Genomic DNA, 24,706 nt, shown 5'->3' on the forward strand with positions numbered 1-24,706 from the left:
GCGTGGTCCGGACAGGCCGCACTGGGGGTAATGTTTTTTTACTACTGAATTTTCCCTTAATAAAGCCTTGGGCAATTATTTATGGTGTACTGAGTTAGTGGTACGTCTGGTGTTTAGCGTGTACTCACCCTGTGATGATGCGTAGTCTGAACGGGTTGCACTCAAAGCATTGAATGTTGCATACTGGATTGCATGTACTTTGAGGGGGAAAAAAACTACCATCAATCGTTATCAATTGTTCTGCAAACTAGGTCTACTAATTGCTCCCCAAAACAAATTAAATGGTTGCACTTCACGCAGTGCATTCTAACATTCTCAAAATGGGGACGTATGTTTGGTGGCGATGTTGCAGATTGGGAGCATTTGGTTACCTTAACCGATTACAGTCTCTTACACAATTAGCATCGGTATTAATCTTGAATTGTGAGCCCTACTGTTCGCAGTATAGACTGGAGGCAGTCATCAGGAAGGGCCCACAGCCATGTGACATTGACTTGAGCTGTATAGAGTTAGTGGTAGCTGTGGCTCTCAGCGTCTACGTAGCCAGCGATGATGCGTGGTGTGGGCCAGTTGAACTAGGAGAAATGTTTTTTGCCTAGTGAATTCTGTCTTAATAAGGCCACAGGGAGATGACATGTGATGCAGTGAGTTAGTGGTACCTGAAGAACTCAGCGTGTGCGCACCGTGCGATGATTCATGGTTCGGGCTGGTCGCACTGGTACAATGTCTCTTGCCTACTGGAATGCATTTAAATTAATAAAACGAATTCCGTAGCGTGCCCTGCAGGGCACGGAACAAAATTCATTTTATTAATTTAATTGTTTACTTACCTGCAATCATCGAGATTCCGGTGTTTATCACCCCCCACCCTGCCCCTCCTCCGCCCCTCCTGGCTGCCCCACCGCAACTCCCTCCACGGGCCACGGCTGCCTACGACCACCACAGCCGGATAGCACCAACCAATTGCCATCAGTAGACTAATGCACTCCTTTTTTCATCATATTTTTCTGTATAATAACCCCCCTCTGAGACTTTATAATTTTGGTTACAGAGTAAGATCCAACAGTCATATATCAAACTATCTGTGGAGGTAAGAGCCAAAAATACTGCCCTGTTTCCTTGTAGAAGCAGAGAAGCCTAAGTAAATTATTAAGTTGAACCATCCAAAGCAACGCATGCCGGCATCCAAGAAAATAAGAGCATAATTTGGATAAAGGATCTAATTTTGAGAAATCATTACAATAAAATTGTGACTTTAAAGTTTAAAGAGCACCTCTTCTGATCCCAACTAAACAATAGATAGCTTGCTATAAGATCAAACTTTAGTTTTTATTTCACTAGACAGCATTCCAACTCATCTCAACATAGACATGTGTTTCACTAAACATTCCATGAGAACCTTTAGTAATGTTTCATTATATTTCTCCATAATAGTTATTTGTTGCTGAGAAAAACTTCAATGTTAATGGGTCATTTAGAGAGAGATAGAAGGAGTGCCACAGTCTAAAAGATACCATGGCTAAATGAGATGCCTGCGACTCCCGTAACACCACTGCAAGTTTGCAAAGTGGGGCCATATTTAAAGTTCCCATTCGACAAACATTTTTGTTTAGTGAAAACAAACTCCCAAGTGGAGTTTGCTTTCTCTAAACAAAAAACAAATGGCAATGACGCTTAGTGATTGTTTTCCCTGCATGTGTGGGCAATTTTACATATTCTATGGCCAGTGTATGCAATTCAACGGATGGTGGACACAGTCAGAGAAGGTTATTGATGGTCACCCCATCAAAAATAGGGCAGGATGACAACGCTATGACCTGGTGGCCCTTTGGCAGACAGACCATGAGGAAAAAGATGTATGTCTTTGGAGCCAAAGCACATGTAAGTTACAAACTGGCATTTGAGGTTTGTTTATTTGCAGGAAGGGACACCTTCCTGTACATAAAGAAGCCTCCCTGCTTGCAGACACCCTTGCACTCTGGTGTAAGGGTGCCTGCATTGGCGCTAAGATGTGAAACTTAGCGTCATCGCCATCGCAGGGGGAAATGCAAGGCCCTTTGGCAGACAGACCATGAGGAAAAAGGTTTATATCTTTGGAGCCAAAGGAGGATCTGCAGTGTAAACACAGCACTTTACCCAACTCTGAAAAGATTGCGAGGACTGCAAGTTTGGCAGGTCGGGATCATTGAAGTACTTGCACTCCACCAAACACTAAATGAGGATCTAAGGTTTTATTATTTCGTTTCCATTGGCTGGTTGTTTGTTTGTGATTCTGCTTAATATAGTCTGGCTTTATTATTTTTTTCCCCGGAGATTTACAAAGCACAAACTTGCCCCGAAGGCATCAGGTATCAGAGTGCTTAACATGAGCACCAGTTGCCTTACACTTATTTCTTTTTTTTGTTAGGCACGGGGAGATTAAGTGATTTGCCCAGAATCACAGGATGTTGGGCGTCATTGCTAAGACTCAAACCCGTTTCCCCAGATTTGAGGCTGATCCGTCTTAGCCGTTAGGCCACATCCACTCCTTTTGTCTTAAGTTGCTTTATTATTATTATTATTATTATTATTATTATTATTATTATTATTATTATTATTATTATTATTATTAAAGCAATACAATAATACCATTTTAATAATTTCCCTTGCTGGACTTTCGGCTCTTTCTCTGCTGTGTAAAATACTGTGCGAATTTTTCATTTAGCATCACTTTCAGCATTGTACAATCTTTGAGCTCAGCCACCTAATCAAAATAGTGAACCAGGGATACATTAGGGCGACTTTGTTTATTTTGCCTGCCAGGGAGAAGATCCTGTATAGTGCAATACTCTCACTTACCAACTAAGAAGTCAGTAAATTCCCTACAGCCTTGCCTAAAGTAGAGCAGAGAGTGCCCTTGGTGATTTGGCATGTGGTCTGGAAGATTCTGAACAAATATTTGGAACAAGAAATTGAGGGGCATATTCACAAGCCCCTATCGCCACCATAATGTCACTTTCAGTGACGTTGTGGTGGCGATAGGGGCTTGTGGTGACTGAATTGTTTTTTTTTGCAGAGTTTTATATAGCGCGAACTAGACCCGAACCGAGCGCTTTACATAGCACCAGTTACGTTACATGAGGACGGATACACTTCATTTTAGGCACAGGGAGATTAAGTGATTTGCCCAGAATCACAGGAGGTTTTCGGCGTCGTTACCGAGACTCAAACCCAGATCCCCAGGTCCGAGGTTGAGCGCCCTAGCCGTTAGGCCAACTCCTCTTCCGCATTGATTATGCCTCTCCTCTCCCGAATTGATTTTGTTATTGTTTTTTACATGTTTCACAGCAGTGTAGCTGCTGTGCAGCATGTTTTAATGTTAAAAAAAGGACGGTGACGTGGTCAATACTGTCCGCGTGATAGCTCTTTTTTTTTTTAAACGCTTCAAGCCATATTGTACAGCAGCCACCATCGCTGTGCAACATGTCATAAACAAATATTGTGAAAAACAATAGATTTTGCACAGGCAAAACCTATTGGCTTTGTCAATGCTTGTTGTGATTAGGCATGGCACAATTGGGTGATTTGCCCATGGTCACAAGATGTTGAACTGAGGTCGAGCCTAGGGAGAGGATGTGGTGCCCTCTGGAAAGAGAATGTGGTGTAAGGGCCGGAGTGCCGATTATGGAGCCCTTAACCTGTGTTCTAGTCTCGCATTGGCTCAATAGCCTGTGATTCTGGGCAAATCACTTCATCTCCTTGTACCTACAAAATGAATGTGTTCCCTTTGTAAAGTAACTGGTGGTGATGTAAAGCACTGAAATACCTTTGGGTGGGGTTCGTGCTATATAAAAATGCAATTAAAATAAATAAAATGCTAAAAGCAGGGTCGTGAGGAGGAGATGGTGGGGGGCAAACAACAACAAATGCCGGCAGGCACAGGGAGATTTAGTGATTTGCGCATACTGTTAAGATGTTGAGTTTCCAACTGGAGAGATCCATTAAGTAAGATGTCATTTAATTATAAAAAAGTGCCTCTGCAGGCACGCGGGCTGTAAGGGAGAAGGGTGACAACAAGCTGGGAGGAGAGAAGACTGGCTGCAAATGCACTTGTTTGGAGTGCTCGATAAGAAATGAATTAAAAAGTACCTTTTGTGTGCATAGCCAGTGGAAGGACACTGGCCAGCAGCTGTAATTGGGCCAAGCTCCATGCCACGGCTTCAACAGGCAAGCAAAGCAGGAAGTGAGAAGTGATGACGTGCGGACCAATTAGAAGCATGGAAATTATAGCAATGTTGAAATGAACGAATTGTAAGTTCAGGTATATATTGGGCAGGTTCCAAGCCCATTTTAATATTTGTTTATTTTAATACAAAAGTATTTTGCAATCACAGTGCCAGTGCTGTGCAGGCAAAACCTAAAAATGAGAGACATGGTGACGCAATTTGATAATCATTAGCTGTATTTGAAAGTGAACAAATTGATGAGATAGTGGACATAATGTACAGCTCATGTGGTAATTGTAAAGCTGATATTTATAGATTTTATGATCTGATTATGGACAATGATTCCTTTTCGGGGAACCAAATGAGCAAATACATGCCTATCGAAACGATTATGTAAGTATTGCCCAGGTGGTTATACAATAAAAGTACAGTGTGTTAAAATGCCAATAGCACAGACACATTTACAACATTTTTAGGTTTGACATTATCTCCTTCAAATATATATATCAATACCTTCTGAAACTCTTTGATGTTAGCCATGTTGAAAGAAAATATGTGATCCTTTGCTCCAACGTACAGTCGACTCCTTTCTTCATCCAAGACAAATGTGTGGTAATTGGAGCTGTTTGCCAGGCCACTGAATGTGATCACATTGTTGGATTCCAACATCTCTATGAAATAAAAAAAAGTTTTTTCATATTAACATATTAACACTAAACAAATGTTTACATAAACACCATCCATGAAAATATAATTCATCACATTTCAGATCAAACATCATCACTTCAAAAGGTAATTAAATATTCAGTTTCACACTCGTTTGTGCACATGGCTAGAATGCCTGGATAGCTAGGTGTCGACCTAAAACAGTGCAGAAATTACAGTTCAGTCAATGTAATGCAGAAATTGGACATTAGTGGATACAGTTGTGAAATCACAGTAAAAAGAGGGATGGAATTTGTTTGAGGTTCTCATCCAAAGTCTAGTATCACTTAAGGTTACAACTGAAATATGCTAATAGGCCAGTTTTTTATTCTACATTGTCATTTTCACAAGGCGTGCAATTTCTCATTGACTATTGTTGTTATGTGAAATATAATATGTATACATTCAACTATGTAATATCTAGTAATGTTCCAAGATGGCTGACAGCCCCCCTAGGGCTGGTACGGCTCCTCGGCGGGTGGTCAAACCCGCCGTTCTACAGCGTCCGTCCCAGCCACGAAAACCATTTCTGCCGATCGGAACCTGAGGGGCATCCGATGGTGCTGCACAGCTGCAGCGCTGGAGCCGGTTCCAGGGTGTGACGGAGCCGAGACGACACTCCGGGCGCGGAGACAAGATGGAGGCCGCCATCACCTCCACATGAAGCCCAGGGCCGAGACGCGCCGAGACGGAGGCGCGACCCGTGGCGGCATAGGTGAGACGGGGACCACCACACAGCGAAAGACAGCAACGGCTCCGCACCCGACGGCGGCACTGGGTGGGTGTAACACCGCCGGGGGCCCTGATTGACAGGCGGGCCCCCTGGACTCCTCACCACGCGAACAAGGAAAAGCAGAGACGGGAGGGAGTACTGGACCGCACACGGCCTGGCAGAGGAGGGAGCAGTGCAGTGAGGTGGCTGCGCTACGCCACGGCTCCGACCTTTGCTGTGTAATGGACTGCCGGAGCACCATCAACGCCGAGGCTGCCTGACTTCATCATGGTGCCCGGTACAGACGCAGATTGAGGCCCCCTGAGGAGTGGGACCGGGGTTGAGCAGAGAGCTACGCCAGTGACCACTGGGGCTACTGTGTGGGGACCTTGGCTCTAAATCTGCTTGGCGCCACCAGAGGTAAGGCCCGGGCTCATCGTGAATCGCTGGGGTGCACACGCTGACACCTCCTGGATAACAATCCATGCCGTTTCAACTCACTGCTCGCCTGCCTGACTTTAAAATGATGGCCACCATGTAAAATCGGCGCCCCCTTCTGTTTCACTTGGACTCGAGGCCCCACGCCTACCTCTTACCAGGTGCTGCTCTAGCGAGGATAATAAATTGCTGCTCTCTCTTAATCCTGGTGCGGGTTCACAAAAGTGCCACGATCGTCTTTACCACCATCGTTGCGACCCATGTGTAAGCCCCCTGGCCACAAAATGGCACCCATTCCGCTTCATCACGGATAACTTATGCATGTCCCGGACACCGGCAACACCCCGCACGCAAAGAACCACTCCAACCTGCAAAATGGGGAAATCAAAAATCATGCAGAACCTGACTGTACCTGAGACGGCACCGGAGAATCAGCTGAGTACCCGCACATTGGCTAAGCTGGCAACTATAGCCCACCAGATCCATGAGAACTTTTCACCGGACTACCCTCCCCATACCCCTCCTCGCTCTACTCCTCTCTGCTTTCCTGCTACTGACCTCTGCCTTCACCTGTCCTGGCCCCAGTCCAACCATGCTTATCTCCTCGCTCTACTCCTCTCCACTTTCCTGATAACAACCTCTGCCTTCACCTGTCCTGGAACTTAGCCCCCACCCTGTTTACCTGAGAATTTTCCCTCACCGTCTGAGATCTAGCTATTTTGCCTGAAGTCCGATAGAGCTACCTGGTTTAGCTATAGGGTTAGCTTAGACAGGTCGGGGATCCCCTCCTTGGACGTCACCTACCCAGTCGGTCTTTAGCCAGACTTCCTTTCGTCTCTCCTGTCGCCCCTTACCGCACCCTCCCCCTATTTTTGTCTCTCCTTCTCTCCTCTCTCAATTGGACTGAGACTGAACTATTTTGTCTAATGCCCGATGGAGCTACCTGGTTTAGCTATAGGGGAGATGGGCCGTGGAATCCCTCCTTGGTCGTCACCTACCCAGCCGGCCCTTAGACAGACTTCATTCTGTCTCTCCTTGTTGTCTCTTCCCCTATCCCCCCTTTCTCTACTTCCATTCCCCCTCCCCTCTACCCTCCATCTATTTTGCCCTCCACGTCTCTTTAAATATTTTTCCCACTGAGACCGAGCTATTTGGCCAATGCCCGGTGGAGCTACCAGATAGCTATAGAGGAGATGGGTTTTGGGACTTTCCCTCGACCGTCACCTACCCAGCCGGACCTTGGGCAGACTTTCCTTTCATCTCTCTGCCGCTTCTCCCTCCCACCCCTTTACCCTTACCACTTCCCCTCTACACCTCAATTATCTCGTCTCCTATGCTCTTGTTTTTGTTTGTCTAGCAACTGATGTAAATTGGAACTGATTTAATCTTGTAATGTAATTTTTGTGGAACCTCATGTAAAGCGCTCTGATACCTCCGGGTCTAGCCAGTGCTATATAAAACTCTTGAATAAATAAATAGTATACCTAAAATGAGAATTAAGAGTTGAGTTCTCTTTTTTTGTATTCTCTCTTAAATAGTTTCAGAAATCGCACATTGATTATGTGGCAGGGTAGACTTAAGGCCATCTTTCACACTCTTATAGCACCTCCCAGTCTTGCAGGTATGACTACTATCAGCTGGAAGCAGAAATGAGCACCGTTTTTAAAGCCAGATTGTATTAAACTGGGCCATCTAAGAACAAATATTTTCCCCACCAAAGTATGAGAAAGTGGGGTGGATGGGAATCCACCAAAGTAATAATGGTACTATTTTTGTTAGGTCCTATAAAGGGTTCAGTAATTTAAACCAGACTCAATCCCTAATAGCTTAACTTAAGAAAATTTGTAAAGCATTTAGAAGTAGTAAAATAGTTAAATAGTTTAAAACATAAAATAATAATAATCGAACTCTGATTTATAAAAACATAGAATATTTTAGTGTACAAAATGACACAAATCCCATAAGGGGAAACAGGGATGCATATTTTTAACATTTTTAATAAAAATAGCACCAAAAAGTGCAAAGAACCAACTGTAGACAACTGGTTATGCTAGACTAGGACAAGGGTAAGGATTGAGCCACATCATGATGTAGCACTGGTCAAATACGAGGACCAGGTTAGTCCCGGTCAGAAAGTTACCTCTCACTTAGAAAACTTTCAAGAGGGCAGAGTCCTCAGTGAGGCAAGACTGGATCTGAAGACAGGCTTGGCAAGGATGGGTTGACAAAGGACGAGGTCTCAGTGAAGCTCTTGATGGAGGCAAAAAAAGCTCTGAGTGGGAAGTGCCTGAAGTTCACATCCAAGAAGCTGTAGACATCAATCAGATTCGATGTTATACCGGGTAGAGACTTCTACTTGTGCACTTGAATGGTTTCTAGAAGTTGTATTTCCTCAGCTGTGCAAGGCTATGAGCCAAGAAGATGGTTTGATACAATTGGATGACAATAGGTGCTGAGCCTGCTGAGGCAGATTTCTGTTATGGAGAAAAACATAGCAGGAGCTGCAGTGAAGTCTGGCCCACCGGTAATGCACCCTCAGCAGATCAGCTGGTAGATTGGTCCCGTTCCTAGATTGATTCTACAGGAAAAAGGGTAGAAAACAGTTTCTAAATCACAGGTTTTTCAGTTCAGGCAGGAGGAGTACACCCAGACACCAGCCAAGAGTTCCAGGACCTAAGGTACAGGACTTGGGGGTCTGGAGGCATTCCAACAGAAGCCACCAACAGGGATTGTGGTAGTTCCGGTTGATACTGGTTATCGGTGCTCTTCCAGGAAAGTTGGCGTCTTGCTGTTCTTGTGTCCCTGTTGCTTAATTCAAGGGCAGCTGACTGGCACTTGGAGTCTACGTCTTTGTCCTGGTTACAAATGGGAGCAGGTCCAGCCCCTGGGTTCTCCTCATATGTTTCATCAGAGGGTACAATCCTTCTTCTGTCTTCCACAGGTCCAGTAGTGTTCTTAAGAGAGTGCCAAATGATGCCAAATTTATGACTGGAATTGGCCTGTTGGTGGGGGTGACTCGTGGCCCCTCTCTAATCAATAAGGAAAAAGTGTCTAGGGGTAAAAATACTCACTTTTTCAGCAGTTACTCTCTGCACTAAAACAAACATGGCAGAACCTCTACTCACCGTGCAGAGCTCCTGTGCCCACCGTAGTGGTGTGGTCAAGAAAATGAGCAACCCCCCATCTGCGGTCATTCAAAACTGGTTTTGGGGCAACTCCTCTCCCACCAGGAATGGTACCTAGATGAGTTGTGGCGCAAAATAAGGGGGCAGACCCAAGTGTTAGCTACATCTACCTAGGATATGGTAGCCCTCTCTGAAGTTATTTAAGTTCCTGGGCACAGATTCCCCACACCCAAGGCCTTTGTCTCAACTCTGGGAGCAATTTCACACCTCATCTCTTATGTGATAGTTGGAAGCTCATGCACATGGGCTTCTATAGGTGTTATGCAGGTTGAAGGTGATTTTTTTAAGTACCTTTCATTAAATATTTATTACAAATCCAACTTTCCCAATGAACAATTCCTGTGATGAATATTGTAAAAAGTAATATTGTAAAAAGTACAGCAACGAAGATTTTAGCTGGTTCCTCCTAGGTAGACATACATTATTTAATTATAACATTGCATCATGATGCTTTTCAATGAAACAGCTCACCCTGTGAAAGAGAAAATAGCTTCTGGGCCTTTGTAAATGTGTTTTACATTAGAACTGTATGTGTCCTGTTTTAAAATATCATGAACCCTGCCTCATTGGGCATTAAGGCCTACTTATGAGTGAGTCATGACTATTTTAATAAGGAATCAGGCCTATCAAAATGGGTTATTTTGACAGGTCAAATTTGCAGGGCCACATTACTGGTGAGAGGCCTGAAGTTATGTTATGCAATGTCACTTTAGGCGTGGCACAATATGTGTTGCAATACACTAGTAACATTAAACATAAAGGGCCCGATGTAGGTGGCTCATTACCGGTCGGTAAACCCGAAATTCTGTAAATTTCAGGCTTACTGACCGGTATTGAGCCATTTCCAATGTAGGTGATGATTCGGTAAATACAGAATCGGTATTTACCGAATCATTATTTACCGAATCGGGTATGTAGGAAGCACATTTAAGAGTGCTTATGTGCATTAAGGATTCGTTATTTACCACCAACTACAAGTTGGTGGTAAATAACGAAAACCTCTGAAAAAGCAATTTTGTGCTTTTTCAACAGTGCCATGTGGCAGACATACATGCCTTTAGGGCATTTATGTGTGCCACATGTGCACACATTCACGATTCAGGGGTGCAACAGGGTGTCAATGTGACACCCTGCCACCCTTGAATGTGAACCCCCTATGACTGATTTAGTATTTACCGAATCAGTAATAGTGAATGGCTTCCCATTCATTCCTATGGGCCTCCAGGCCCATAGGAATGAATGGGAATTACCAAATCGGTAAATACCGATTCGGTAATACCGAATATTACCGAATCGGTAATATTTACCGAATTTTTAGCTACATACCATTTAATGATTCTGACATACCGAATCGGTAAAATTCGGTATTTTAGAATCGGTAAATAGTATTTACCTACATATGGCCCAAAGTCACTGGGTACATTTTGTACCATATACTAGGGATTTATAGGTAAGTTAAATCTGCCAATTAGGAGTATAGCCAAGTTCAACATGCTTTAGGGGTCTGAACATATGCACTGGGGCCTGGTTAGCAGAGTCCCAGTGAACAAGGTAAAGAAACAGCATGAGTCCAAAAAATGAGGTGACCAAGCAAAAAAAGACTTTTTCTTACAATACGCTACTTTAGTCCAGACAGACCTGTATGGAAATTATAAATATTTTATTAAAATAAATAAAAAAAATCTTGTGAAATAGAAGTTATGTGCAATTATTCATGCTTATATAATAACATAGTAACAACTTTATCACTCCACCAGCACGCACTCAAACAAATGTAAATTGGGCAAAGCTAGATGTAAATCAATTGATTCATGCTAAAAAGACAGGACAATAAGGTTACCGATCTTTTTAAGAAGTGTTGAGAAGGTGTACTTTATTTGCTGTTTTACAATAAACTCTGTTTCGTGGCACACCTCTAGAGAAGTAAAATACACAATGCTCATCTCAATTACTAGTTTTTCGAGTATATTCAGCCCACCATTATTACGCCTGAGGCTCACAGAGAGCTTTGCTTTTCACCGCCTCTGTCTTGTAACTGGTGTCATTATGGTAATCAGACTATCATCACAAGTATGATTTAAGCACAGTTGCTAAAATTACAGCAATGCCTTGAAGCTCATTTCAAACACAGGCGAGATAAATGTAAACATTTGCCTTGTACAGGCTTTTGAAGCAGTCTATTCTTCACAAAAATGTGCACTAGGGCAACATTCGCAAGCCCTACTGTAGCACAATCTACAGCTACAATGGGCCAATATTTGAGGAGGTTATAAAAAGGAGAATGGATATGCTGACAAGTAGTATTTATTTATGCATTTAGAAGCGGCGCGATGCATGTTATGCTAAGCAAAAATGTTTCAGCATGTAAAGCATTTCCATGAAATTACAAAGTGTGCCGGCATAAAAAGCCTGCACATGTCAGCCCGAATTCCACTTTCCCGTCTTGATGAAAGAGTGGGACACCCCCGCGCCGCACGGCCACCAGCTGATGCGTGTGCCCCTCCGCTGTGCGCTGCCTCGCTGCCTGTTTTGCCTGCATTGTGCTTGATTTCTCTTGTCTTTTCCCTTGTTTTGCGCCACCTGTAATTTGTGCTTGTTTTTTTATCCCCCAGTCTTTTTTGGCCCGTGTTTAGCGTGTTTTGTGAAGAATTTGTGCCTGTTTCGCCGTCCCCTGTCCTGTTTCCCGCCTCCCTCGCCGCCCCCGCTTCCCGCCACCACTTGCGACCCCGCCCCTTTTTTCCTTGTGTTCCCTCCCCGCTCCCGCCTCCCAGCTGACCCGCCCACCCGCGCACTTGGCCTTAAAAGGCGACCGTGCGGTACAGGTAAGTGTGACCCACTTGTGGGACACCCCCGCGCCGCACGGCCACCAGCTGATGCGTGTGCCCCTCCGCTGTGCGCTGCCTCGCTGCCTGTTTTGCCTGCATTGTGCTTGATTTCTCTTGTCTTTTCCCTTGTTTTGCGCCACCTGTAATTTGTGCTTGTTTTTTTATCCCCCAGTCTTTTTTGGCCCGTGTTTAGCGTGTTTTGTGAAGAATTTGTGCCTGTTTCGCCGTCCCCTGTCCTGTTTCCCGCCTCCCTCGCCGCCCCCGCTTCCCGCCACCACTTGCGACCCCGCCCCTTTTTTCCTTGTGTTCCCTCCCCGCTCCCGCCTCCCAGCTGACCCGCCCACCCGCGCACTTGGCCTTAAAAGGCGACCGTGCGGTACAGGTAAGTGTGACCCACTTGTGGGACACCCCCGCGCCGCACGGCCACCAGCTGATGCGTGTGCCCCTCCGCTGTGCGCTGCCTCGCTGCCTGTTTTGCCTGCATTGTGCTTGATTTCTCTTGTCTTTTCCCTTGTTTTGCGCCACCTGTAATTTGTGCTTGTTTTTTTATCCCCCAGTCTTTTTTGGCCCGTGTTTAGCGTGTTTTGTGAAGAATTTGTGCCTGTTTCGCCGTCCCCTGTCCTGTTTCCCGCCTCCCTCGCCGCCCCCGCTTCCCGCCACCACTTGCGACCCCGCCCCTTTTTTCCTTGTGTTCCCTCCCCGCTCCCGCCTCCCAGCTGACCCGCCCACCCGCGCACTTGGCCTTAAAAGGCGACCGTGCGGTACAGGTAAGTGTGACCCACTTGTGGGACACCCCCGCGCCGCACGGCCACCAGCTGATGCGTGTGCCCCTCCGCTGTGCGCTGCCTCGCTGCCTGTTTTGCCTGCATTGTGCTTGATTTCTCTTGTCTTTTCCCTTGTTTTGCGCCACCTGTAATTTGTGCTTGTTTTTTTATCCCCCAGTCTTTTTTGGCCCGTGTTTAGCGTGTTTTGTGAAGAATTTGTGCCTGTTTCGCCGTCCCCTGTCCTGTTTCCCGCCTCCCTCGCCGCCCCCGCTTCCCGCCACCACTTGCGACCCCGCCCCTTTTTTCCTTGTGTTCCCTCCCCGCTCCCGCCTCCCAGCTGACCCGCCCACCCGCGCACTTCGCCTTAAATGGCGACCGTGCGAACGCGCAGCGGTCACGCGCAGCGGGCGCGCCGATTGTGCGCCGAAGGCGCGCCAAAGGTAAGCCCGTCTGCGCCCGTCCGCGACCGGATCGCGACCAGCGCCAGGACCCCTGGCCCCCACCGACGGAAGCCGACCCGACGAACCTACAGCGCCGCCGACCTCATCGCACTCAACACCGGCCGAATCCCAGGATGTCACCGAGCCGCCCCAAAGCACACCCACGGACCCTTCAGCTGCCACGCCTGCAAGTTCACCTGCATCCGGACCTTCCCTGAACCCGCCAAGCCGAACTCCAGCAGCACCCACCTCAAGTGTATCCTGCTCAACACCCGCTCCGTCCACAGACACGCCGTAGAACTCTGGAACCTGCTCGACACCACCACCCCCGACGTTGCCTTCATCACCGAGACCTGGATGAACGCCTCCTCAGCCCCAGACATCGCCATCGCCATCCCAGAGGGCTACAAGATCACCCGGAGGGACCGAAACGCCAACCAGACGGGAGGAGGCATCGCCATCATCCACAGAGACACCATCCGCATCACTACCAACACCGATGACACCCTCACCACCGCTGAACACCTGCACTTCCAGATCCACACCAACCCGAAGACCACCCTCAGAGGCACCCTGATCTACCGACCCCCGGGACCACGCACACGATTCAGCGAGGACATCGCCGACTTCATCAGCCCGCACGCTCTCCCCTCCGCCGACTACATCCTCCTGGGGGACCTCAACTTCCACCTGGAGAACAACAACGACCGCAACACCATCAGCCTGCTCGACAACCTCGACAACCTCGGACTCAAGCAACTGGTGACCACCCCCACCCACCTCGCCGGACACACACTCGACGCCGTCTTCTCATCCAGCAAAGACGTCACCTTCAGCCACGCAACAGGACTCCACTGGACGGACCACAGCTGCGTCCACTTCACCTTCAGAAGAACGACGATCCACCACCACCAGCAACAGGTTGCTCGAAGAAGCTGGAACAAGATCACAGCCGACCAGCTCACTGCTTCCCTGAGCCAGCACCCTCCCGCCAACTCAGCGAACCCCAGCCAGGCCGCCGACAACCTCACGAAATGGATCAACGACTGCGCGGACGAACTCGCCCCTCTGAGAACCCCACCCAGCCGATCCTGCAGCAGAAAAACACCATGGTTCACCGACGAACTCAAGAGCTCCAAGAAGAACTGTCGAGCCCTCGAGAAAGCCTGGAGAAGGGAACCAACGACGGACAACATGAACACCCTCAAGCTCGCCACCCGGAAACACCACCAACTGATCCGCGCCACCAAGAAAAATGCATACAAGGACCGGCTGGACAACAACGCACACAACTGCAAGGAACTCTTCAACATCGTGAAAGAGCTATCCAACCCCAACGCCGGAAACAACGACATCACCCCGTCGCAAGAACTCTGCAACTCCCTCGCGTCCTACTTCCACAACAAGATCACGGACATACACAACAGCTTCAACAACCAACCAACGCAAGCCACAACCGCAACGACGCCACCCACCACCACCCTCCGCACCTGGACCCCGATCAGCACCGAAGACACCATCCGCACCATGAACTCCATCCATTCCGGATCTCCGACTGACCCCTGCCCTCACCACGTCTTCAACAAAGCCGACGCTGTCCTCGCACCCCACCTGCGGGACATCATCAACACCTCCTTCGACTCCGCCACCTTCCCTGAGAGCTGGAAGCACGCCGAACTCAGCGCTCTCCTCAAGAAACCCACAGCAGACCCCACCGACCTCAAGAACTACCGTCCCATCTCGCTCCTCCCGTTCCCGGCCAAAGTCATCGAGAAGACCGTCAACAAACAGCTGGCCGCCTTCCTCGAGTCGAATGGATCCCTCGACCCCTCACAGTCCGGCTTCCGAGCAAACCACAGCACCGAGACCGCCCTCATCGCCGCCACCGACGACCTTCGAACCCTGATGGACAACGGAGAAACAGCGGCCCTCATCCTCCTGGACCTCTCCGCGGCTTTCGACACTGTCTGCCACCGCACCCTAATACAGCGCCTCAGCAACATCGGAATCCAGGAGAAGGCACTGGAATGGATCACCTCCTTCCTCGACGGAAGAACACAAAGAGTCCGCCTACCACCGTACAAATCAGAGGCCACCGAAGTCATCTGCGGCGTCCCTCAAGGATCCTCACTGAGCCCCACCCTCTTCAACGTCTACATGAGCCCCCTCGCGGCCATCGCACGCCAACACAACCTCAACATAATCTCCTACGCCGACGACACCCAGCTGATCCTCTCCCTGACCAACGACCCCGCCACCGCCAGAGCCAACCTGCACGAAGGGATGAGAGACGTGGCCGAATGGATGACGACCAGCCGCCTGAAACTGAACTCAGACAAGACGGAGGTCCTCATCCTGGGCTCCACGCCCTCCGCCTGGGACGACTCCTGGTGGCCCCCCGCCCTGGGCACCGCACCCAAACCGACAGACCACGCACGCAACCTGGGCTTCATCCTGGACTCCTCCCTCTCCATGACCAGACAAGTCAACGCCGTCTCCTCGTCATGCTTCAACATCCTGCGCATGCTACGTAAGATCTTCCAGTGGATCCCCACCGAGACGAGGAAGACGGTCACCCAAGCCCTCGTCACCAGCCGTCTGGACTACGGCAACGCCCTCTACGCCGGAACCACTGCAAAACTCCAGAAGAGACTCCAGCGGATCCAGAACGCCTCGGCGAGACTCATCCTCGACATCCCCCGACGCAGCCACATCTCCGGACACCTGAGAGACCTGCACTGGCTCCCGGTCAACAAGAGAATCACCTTCCGACTCCTCACCCACGCACACAAAGCCCTACACGACCAAGGCCCGAGCTACCTCAACAACCGGATCAACTTCTACACTCCCAAGCGCCTCCTCAGATCAACCAACCACGCCCTCGCCGCCGTCCCCCGCATCCGAAGAGCGACAGCAGGAGGAAGATCCTTCTCCCACCTGGCCGCCAAGACCTGGAACTCACTTCCGACCAACCTGCGCCTGACCCAAGACCACCTCTCCTTCAGGAAGAAGCTCAAGACCTGGCTGTTCGAGCAGTAGCGGCACCCCCCCCCCCCAAGCGCCTTGAGACCCTACGGGTGAGTAGTGCGCTCTACAAATGTCCTGATTGATTGATTGATTGAAAACGTGACTGAATTATACAGAGAGAGCAAGCTCTTTAAAAAGTAGTCAACTGATGTTTTCGTAATTTCAGTGTACAAGGTATTTTTCTAGAACTGTTTGACAAACATAAATGGTTGGGCGCAGAACAATACTGCTTCTAAACAGATCCCCATTGTTTTGTGAGTAAACTGAAGAGATTTTCAGATGTAATTTCAGCTTCATCGTCATTACAACGTTATGCAACATTCTGTACGCCATTTCAGAATGGTCCATAGCAGGGGAAAATGTGCATGTTACAGATGGAATTGTTCAAACAAGTGCAATTTATGCCTGGTCTAAATTTTGGAGTAGCAGGATTCATGAAACTGATTGCTGCATCACACTTGAGCCTCCTTGCATAAAGAAAGAGTGATACGCCTTTATGCCATCACGCACCAGACATGCTGAGTGCAGCTAAGTATTGTTATTCCTCAATCGGACCTCCACACCTGGAGCAGGACACTACTGAACTTTACTTCGGGGTGTTTACAAACATTGTTGGTGAGGAGTGTGCCCTCAGAAATATGTATTTGACATCCCCAATAACAATTCAGAATTGCAAGGCCAATGGTATAATGACCTACACTGCCTACAAATAGTTTGGGGTTATGGGTGAGTGAGTGAGGGAATTTCCGTGAAGGTGGTCTAAAGGGATTCATTCTGCTTAAGGTTGGAGTCACCAAGACTTAAAAGCAGTACTTAACATCTTTACTCTGTTGAAACAAAATAAATAAATCTGTTCCTTATGTTTAGTATATTTGAGGGCAGATCCAAAGGCTATGACGTACAGCTTTGTCAGAGCGTCAGGAGGACGAGCAATTTCCTTACAGAATTAAAAACTATTTAAGTACAATAAGGACAAGAATACATGTGTACTCATATGATTAGAAACATTATTGCGTTTCCTGAATTGCCGGATACCATACCATGAAGAGAGTACAATGGGTGCCAATTTAGAAATTACTATTGAAACTTGACATTTGTATAGCACATTGCTGATACTTGTACAGCCCCGTAGTGCTCAATATTCTCCAGGTTTTATGCGAGTTTGGAAATGTGTGTGTGTGTAGATGTAGTGTGGTTTCAGAGGAAACACTTTGGTTATATATCAGGCCATCCATACTGAAATACTGTCTGACATAAATAATGTATTGTAAACATCATTTGAAAGAATACCATCCAGTGGATGTAAACATTCTATTCGTAACTCAAACAGAGCTTTATTTTTGTAAACTATATTTCAGGCACAATCATTTTTGTCAAACGATATCCTGGCTATCTTAGTTTGGTACCACCGCAGTAGATCAGGGGGTTGTGTGAGACTCAGGGGCAGATTTATGATGGGAATGCGCCACGTTTGGGTCACGCAACTGCGGTGTAAACGTGGCGCATCCCTACGACCCATATACAACATGACGCATCTAGGCAGATGCGTCACGTTGTAAAGCCCTGCGCCACTTGTGGGCGTTCCGGCGCAGGGTGGGCGTTTCGGGGAAGGTGCGCCTCGCAAAACTGGCTGAGTGAAATCTATAAGATTTCACTCAGTCACTTTCAGGCCAATGCTGCGTCAAAAGCCTGCGCCTGCTTGAAGCAGGCGTAGGTCTTGACGCAGCATTGTATAGATGGGGCACCCCGAGCCTTGCTGGAGCTGCGTCGCGCTTGCGACGCAACTCCAGCAATGTGCCACCTTTACGGCACAGATGCGTCACGCATCTGTACCGTTTTTGCCCCATGGTGCGCCGCATTGTAAATGCGGCGCATCATGGGTGGCGGAGCAGCGGCGCAAAATAACTGGCGCATCCCTGGGGATGCGCCAGTTATCATAAATCTGCCCCTCAGTGTGATGCTTTGAATCTTGTGCACAGATGTGATGCATAGGCATTTAGAACATTCCTAAGTACTTTAATCTGGAGCATCAATTTGTTCCTTAATTTACTAGAAACTTCTGCTTCAGAATACTGCCATCAACGCCTTACATATGTGACACTGTTTGAACACAGTTAAGCTTCTGCGAAACTTAAATTAGACAAGCGTAGTTCGAGTAATTTCCGGAACATCATGTTACACTTGTGCGAAATTCACCAAATTGCGCCATGTTTGCCATATCGCATAATTACACCACAGTTCATGGCAAAATTATAGCATGTAGGGGAGCAGGAACAAAATGAACAACCAGAAAGCAAGTTGCTTTTATTCATAGTAGTTCCATTGTACTCAGTTTTTTAGTCTCAAAAATTGGCACAAGGACACATTTTGTGCTAAAATACAGCACTAAATGAATTTACATTTCGCCTAATCACATTGAATTTGCTATCATTTTCCTTTTGTAACTAGCAAATAATCTGAATTTCTCACACCTCTTCAGCTGTCTTCTTAAAGAATGGGATTAATTACAGGAACGATTCGTCAAGCAAATAGGAGAAAATTAATCATGGCAAAAATACAATAATTGCTGAACTGGAGTTGAAAAGTAGAAATTCGACTTTCCTCATTGACAGTCTGGTGTGATTACTAAACAGTATCTATGAGCCTTCCATCCGATGCTCGTCTCAGAGTCGAGATTCAAACATGGCGGCACCTGGCACATCAAACACAATTAAAATGTTATTTGGTTCAAAAGTGTTGATACAACCGCGGTAACAGTCTCAGAACCGTTGGTCTGAGGTTTAAATACTTGTACAACCAAAGCATTGCATTTCACAGGCTTGTGTTGCAATAATGGACACATGCAGTGGGGCACACGGTGCACACGCACATTTCCTTTTCTTTGGTATTGTGCAGTTGTCTGAGCTGGAGATGTGTCTGCGGGTGAGTCTGTCAGCAGTCAGCGCTTCTTTTCTTATTGTAATGCATGTAGTTGGCCGTGAAGTCACACATTGTTGTTCATTGACTCACATCACAATGAGGCAAGACTGTCTGAATTCGAACCAGTTGAACATGACAGGGTCCATTGGCGGCTCCTCCAGGATGTTCGAGTGCGTTGACTTTAACAGATGTGAGAAGATAACATTGACTGGCAACTGCCCACAGGGAATGTGTGATTGTTTTGCAAATCGAATAGCAGCTAAACAGCAATCATCGGGTGGCCGTGTGATTAACAAAGCGCTCCTGGTCTGAGGGCACACAGGCCAGAAACGCACACAAGGCCTCTGGTGACTTGAAATGGGATTAGCAGGCATATTTTACTGAGCAGCTGAAAAAAACCATGGCTGAAACAGAAAGCCTTTTCAGCTCTAAAAGCATGAACAAATGGGCGCTAAAAGTCTTTAACAGGGTGAAGGGGCTGGGACAGGGCAATTACCTCTGTAAACAACTATTTAGTGCTTTGGTGGCCAAGAGGAAGGCATCTTTCACAATATCAACACATCTGTGTGGGCTGTATTTCATTTGCAAGTTCAGCACACACACAGCTGATGGTTTCTGGAGGACAATGTTTAAATTGTTCGAATGTGATACAGATGCTTTCCAAGTGAAAGACCATTTCCGCCTTTAGTTTGAGTGTTCCACTCTGCTCTGTTCCATTCACCATCACAGTGATTAATTGTGGAAGGTTATCTTATCACTTTCCTAAATGCAAACACACTGCTGTGCTTTTCACAGCAGCTTCAGGGGCCTTTGCTCTCATATCGCCAACTGGCTTATCATGATAGATGTCAATCACGGTATGTCACCTTAAACGAAAACAAACCAAAATGTGTTTATTCTTTCAGGGAGAGCAACTATTTTGTTCCAAACGGTCGCATGTTTTAGTTGATGAATATACACAAGCTTATAACTTGTTTTTCTTCCTATATTTCAACATTTAGGTGTACTCGAAGAATGCTCATGTTGAAATACTTACCCAGCTCTTGCTTCCTGTCCTCCCCCCACCATCTCTCCAAGTACACACAGATACACGTACTAAACAGGCCCATGCCCGCTGCTACTGAACCTTTTCCAAAACTGAAAGCCTTCCACTATTCGAAATACTTGAAAGCACGAATGCCATGCTAAGGCTCTACTGCAACCAGAACTCTGGCATAGCAAGCACCCTACTAGGCTCTGCATATGACTTAAAACGGAAGGGGAAAAGATCACACTGGGGGAGAGATATTCAAATGCCCACTTTTTACAACTCTGGAATTGTACATATGGGTATTTGACTACATAACTAATTTAAAAAGTCCTCTGATGAGTACCCTTTCAAAATGTATGTAAACAAACACTACATTCCAAACGTTCTGTATATACAATTGACACAATTGTATTAGGAATATTAAAACATTGGAATGTTGAGAGCTCCATTGATGACAAACCTTTTAAATGTTAAATTTGCATCGTTATTTTAGGGATTCTATCTAGAACATTGGAATGTTGGGAGCTCTATGGAAGACAAACTCCAAACTCAGGCTCAGGGATAATAGTGGCATGTATCTGCCTTCTGATCCAACATTCCAAAGTTTGTCTTTCTACTTTTTTCTTTTTAATTTAGAAGATACTGCCCTCAGTGAGTGGAATGTTCCAATAGCCGTATAGCCCTTTTGCCTCATTCTATACCGGTTGTTAAAGGCCCGCTGCCTTGCTATAGGTCCAAGCCACAATCAGGCCCTTTAACAACTGGTAATGCCAACGCGAGCATTGTGAAGCGCGCACTTAGGGACTGGCCCCCCGGCCCCCGCACCTACCTCGTCTAGTCTTGTGGCGGCCGGTCAGCCCCACAGGGCGACCGGCTGCATAGCACTGCAGAGGCAAGAGGTGACGCACTTCCAGTGGGCAGAGGGCAGGGACTGGGGGACCTATTTAAGTTCCTGGGTCAGGGACCCCGGTCTCTTTTTCCCTCTGCGCCACCGGACCGGTTGGCTCCCAGAAGCGTCTCCCTCTGTCCTGCCTTATTAAGCTTTAACTTGGTTTTTGGCTTAACTACTGTGTTCTGGTCCGGAGCTTTGCGGTCGCTCTGCCTTCACAGCTGCGTGCTGTTCGGCGGTTCCGGTCATCCTGCCTCATCTCCTTGACGTCGCGTTTCCGGGTCGGAGTGATGTCTTTCGCGGTGAGTTTGGGGATGGCCCCTCGGGCCTTTTATTGTGATCGGCACCTTGTTCTTAATGGGGCATGCAGGGCAGAGTTGACTGAGGTGTTTATCGTGTGCAGCATGGTGTCTGTTTGGGTCCCGGGATTGTGGATATTGCGGACCGGCAGCTTCAGGGGACTTTGCTCTCATATCGCCAACTGGCTTATCATGATAGATGTCAATCACGGTATGTCACCTTAAACGAAAACAAACCAAAATGTGTTTATTCTTTCAGGGAGAGCAACTATTTTGTTCCAAACGGTCGCATGTTTTAGTTGATGAATATACACAAGCTTATAACTTGTTTTTCTTCCTATATTTCAACATTTAGGTGTACTCGAAGAATGCTCATGTTCAAATACTTACCCAGCTCCTGCTTCCTGTCCTCCCCCCACCATCTCTCCAAGTACACACAGCCACACGTACTAAACAGGCCCATGCCCGCTGCTACTGAACCTTTTCTAAAACTGAAAGTCTTCCACTATTCGAAATACTTGAAAGCACGAATGCCATGCTAAGGCTCTACTGCAACCAGAACTGTGGCATAGCAAGCACCCTACTAGGCTCTGCATATGACTTAAAACGGAAGGGGAAAAGATCGCACTGTGGGAGAGATATTCAAATGCCCACATTTTACAACTCTGGAATTGTACATATGGGTATTTGACTACATAACTAATTTTAAAAAGTCCTCTGATGAGTACCCTTTCAAAATGTATTTAAACAAACACTACATTCCAAACGTTCTGTATATACAATTCACACAATTGTATTAGGAATATTAAAACATTGGAATGTTGAGAGCTCCATTGATGACAAACCTTTTAAATGTTACATTTGCATCGTTATTTTAGGGATTCTATCTAGAACATTGGAATGTTGGGAGCTCTATGGAAGACAAACTCCAAACTCAGGCTCAGGGATAATAGTGGCTTGTATCTGCCTTCTGATCCAACATTCCAAAGTTTGTCTTTCTACTTTTTTCTTTTTAATTTAGAAGATACTGCCCTCAGTGGGTGGAATGTTCCAATAGCCCTATAGCCCTTTTGCCTCATTCTATACCGGTTGTTAAAGGCCCGCTGCCTTGCTATAGGTCCAAGCCACAATCAGGCCCTTTAACAACTGGTAAAGCCCTTGAGAGCAGACTATAATGTTATAACAACCATCTGAGTGCATTAAACATGTCACCCTGAACACATGTGGGAGAACCTTTAATGTTGAACAAGCACTAATAATGCAGGGACGTTTAAAAACATTACAGTATACTTTCTTGTATTTTCTGTGATTTGTACATGTTGTCAAGATTTGTCATATTGTGACAACTTTCAAGCTACTCTGTACTTCTTCCTGAGTTGTTTTTCTTTCACAGATGGGTACAATTTCTCTCAATCAACTAATTTGTTATAAATGAATTTCTATCATGGCCAATGCTATGATTTATACATAAAATGATAACTAGATGCTACTGTATTCCTTAAAGAAATAACACCTAAAGGTTGATTAGCACCACTTTGTAGGACGGAGCACTCCCCACAAATAGAGAGGTGCAGCAATAATGATCTGGGACCATGATGGTCCTTCCCTGATCCAGTGACATGCTTGCCAATGAAGACTCCCTGTCACCTCACTGCATGAGATGTGGGGTGACAGGAAGTGGTAGTGTCGCCTGAGATGTGCATCACATCAATCTGCCACAATCACTGGGGGGGGGGAGGGGTTTAAATGTTACTTTTCCCTGGCTTCTGACTCTTAAAAGAAGAGCATCACAGAAAGCAGATCTGTGGCAATTTAGAAAGTAGAATTTCTTTGTGCCCCGAGTGCATGATGCTCTGTGTCTTTCGGCCACAACTTTACTCCCGGGCTGAACTCCTTGCTGAGCGCACAACTTTCTTTATCTATCAGCTCACCTCAGTGGGAGCAGAGTCACACAGCGTTTACTGTCGGCGACCTTCGTGCTCTTTTCGTCTACCCCATCACCATTGATCTTGCCGTCCACCAAGGAGGAGCCGACCCCTACGTCCCAAAGGCAACTAACAGGCTACCAGAATGCCACAGGGCAAGCATTGTTTTTGGTGGCCTAATTGCTTTCCAATTTGGATGCCCCTGCAGACAAGTAGCCCCCCCCCCAACTACTCATTGGGCCCTATCCAATGACATTATGGTAGCCGTTGCTGACCTTAAATTACAGACAGACGTCATCAGGAAGACACACCCTGGGCACGATGAGAGCACCCAGCATCAGGGGTCAGGTGACTCCCAACCATCAGTAGAAAAGGAGTTTCCTGGTGCAGAATAAGGTAGAAAAACTAGCCAGGGTGGGGAGAAAGTGGGTTCTGCTTCTACTGCTGTTCATGAGGGACAAGCCATGTTGTTATCAGACCAAGAAAGTTGGACTAACAAGTCCTGGTAGATGTGAAAGAAAAAATCTGGAAAGAGGAATTTGTTGATATATTTTCTTTGATAAGATCCAAAAGAAGGGAGTGTGAACAAAAAGATAAAGAAGGTAAAGATGATATATTTAGAGACAAGAGACCTAGGGTTGAGGAGTCAATAATAAATTGGTTATTTGGATTTAATGTATACATACATCTGTTATGCTAGAGAAGAAGCCAGCCGTCACAACTTCAATGATATTTTATTACAGTAAGATATTGAAAGCACACCATGTGTATGGGTCCACTGCTTGGTTAGTTTATGACTGGGATTTTAGGTGGGCAGAAGTAAAGGATCCAGATATTGGGTGAGACCAGGCGAAAGTCAATGTATGGCTGGAGAGTGTGAATAGCAAGACCCCATTGTACCAGCTTTTTCGTCAGCCACATGCTGGGGATAAGAAGGGTTTGTGTTGGTCCTTCAGTAGGAAGGTATGTACGCGCCCTGCAGGATCCTGTCCATATAAACACTTCTCTTCCAATCGCTGCCTTCCGTCCCATCCAGGGTTCAAATGAGGCAAAAAGTTAATGGATCATGGGAAAGAGGGAGTTAAACCTTCCAGCTCCTTGTGAGTTTCCCATCCCGGTCCAAACTACCAGGCTCATTCCATGGCTGAAATTGTACCCAAGCGAAGACACAGCAAAATTGTAGTATTTAGGCTTTTACTCAGGTTTTAGGATTCCCTCATTTGGCGTTGCTTCAATCCCTCACTGTAACAATTTATTGTCAGCACGTATGCATCAAGATGTGGTGTTCAAGGAAATAAAGAAGGAGGCACTTTGCATAGGATAGACAGCCCCATTTCATTCCC

General features: G+C 46.7%; 1 protein-coding gene across 2 annotated transcripts in view; it reads right to left on the reverse strand.

The window, feature by feature from the left end:
* SEMA3A (semaphorin 3A) overlaps positions 1-24,706 on the reverse strand; it is a 633,443-nt gene that overhangs the window by 454,361 nt on the left and 154,376 nt on the right. For both annotated transcript variants that reach the window (XM_078674184.1, XM_078674185.1), the window contains exon 2: positions 4,719-4,876. In XM_078674184.1, the coding sequence (XP_078530310.1) occupies positions 4,719-4,876 (158 nt within the window). The remainder of the gene's footprint in view (positions 1-4,718; positions 4,877-24,706) is intronic.

Source organism: Lissotriton helveticus, chromosome 1_1, assembly GCF_964261635.1.
Source record: "Lissotriton helveticus chromosome 1_1, aLisHel1.1, whole genome shotgun sequence".
NCBI classification, from domain to species: Eukaryota; Metazoa; Chordata; class Amphibia; order Caudata; family Salamandridae; genus Lissotriton; species Lissotriton helveticus.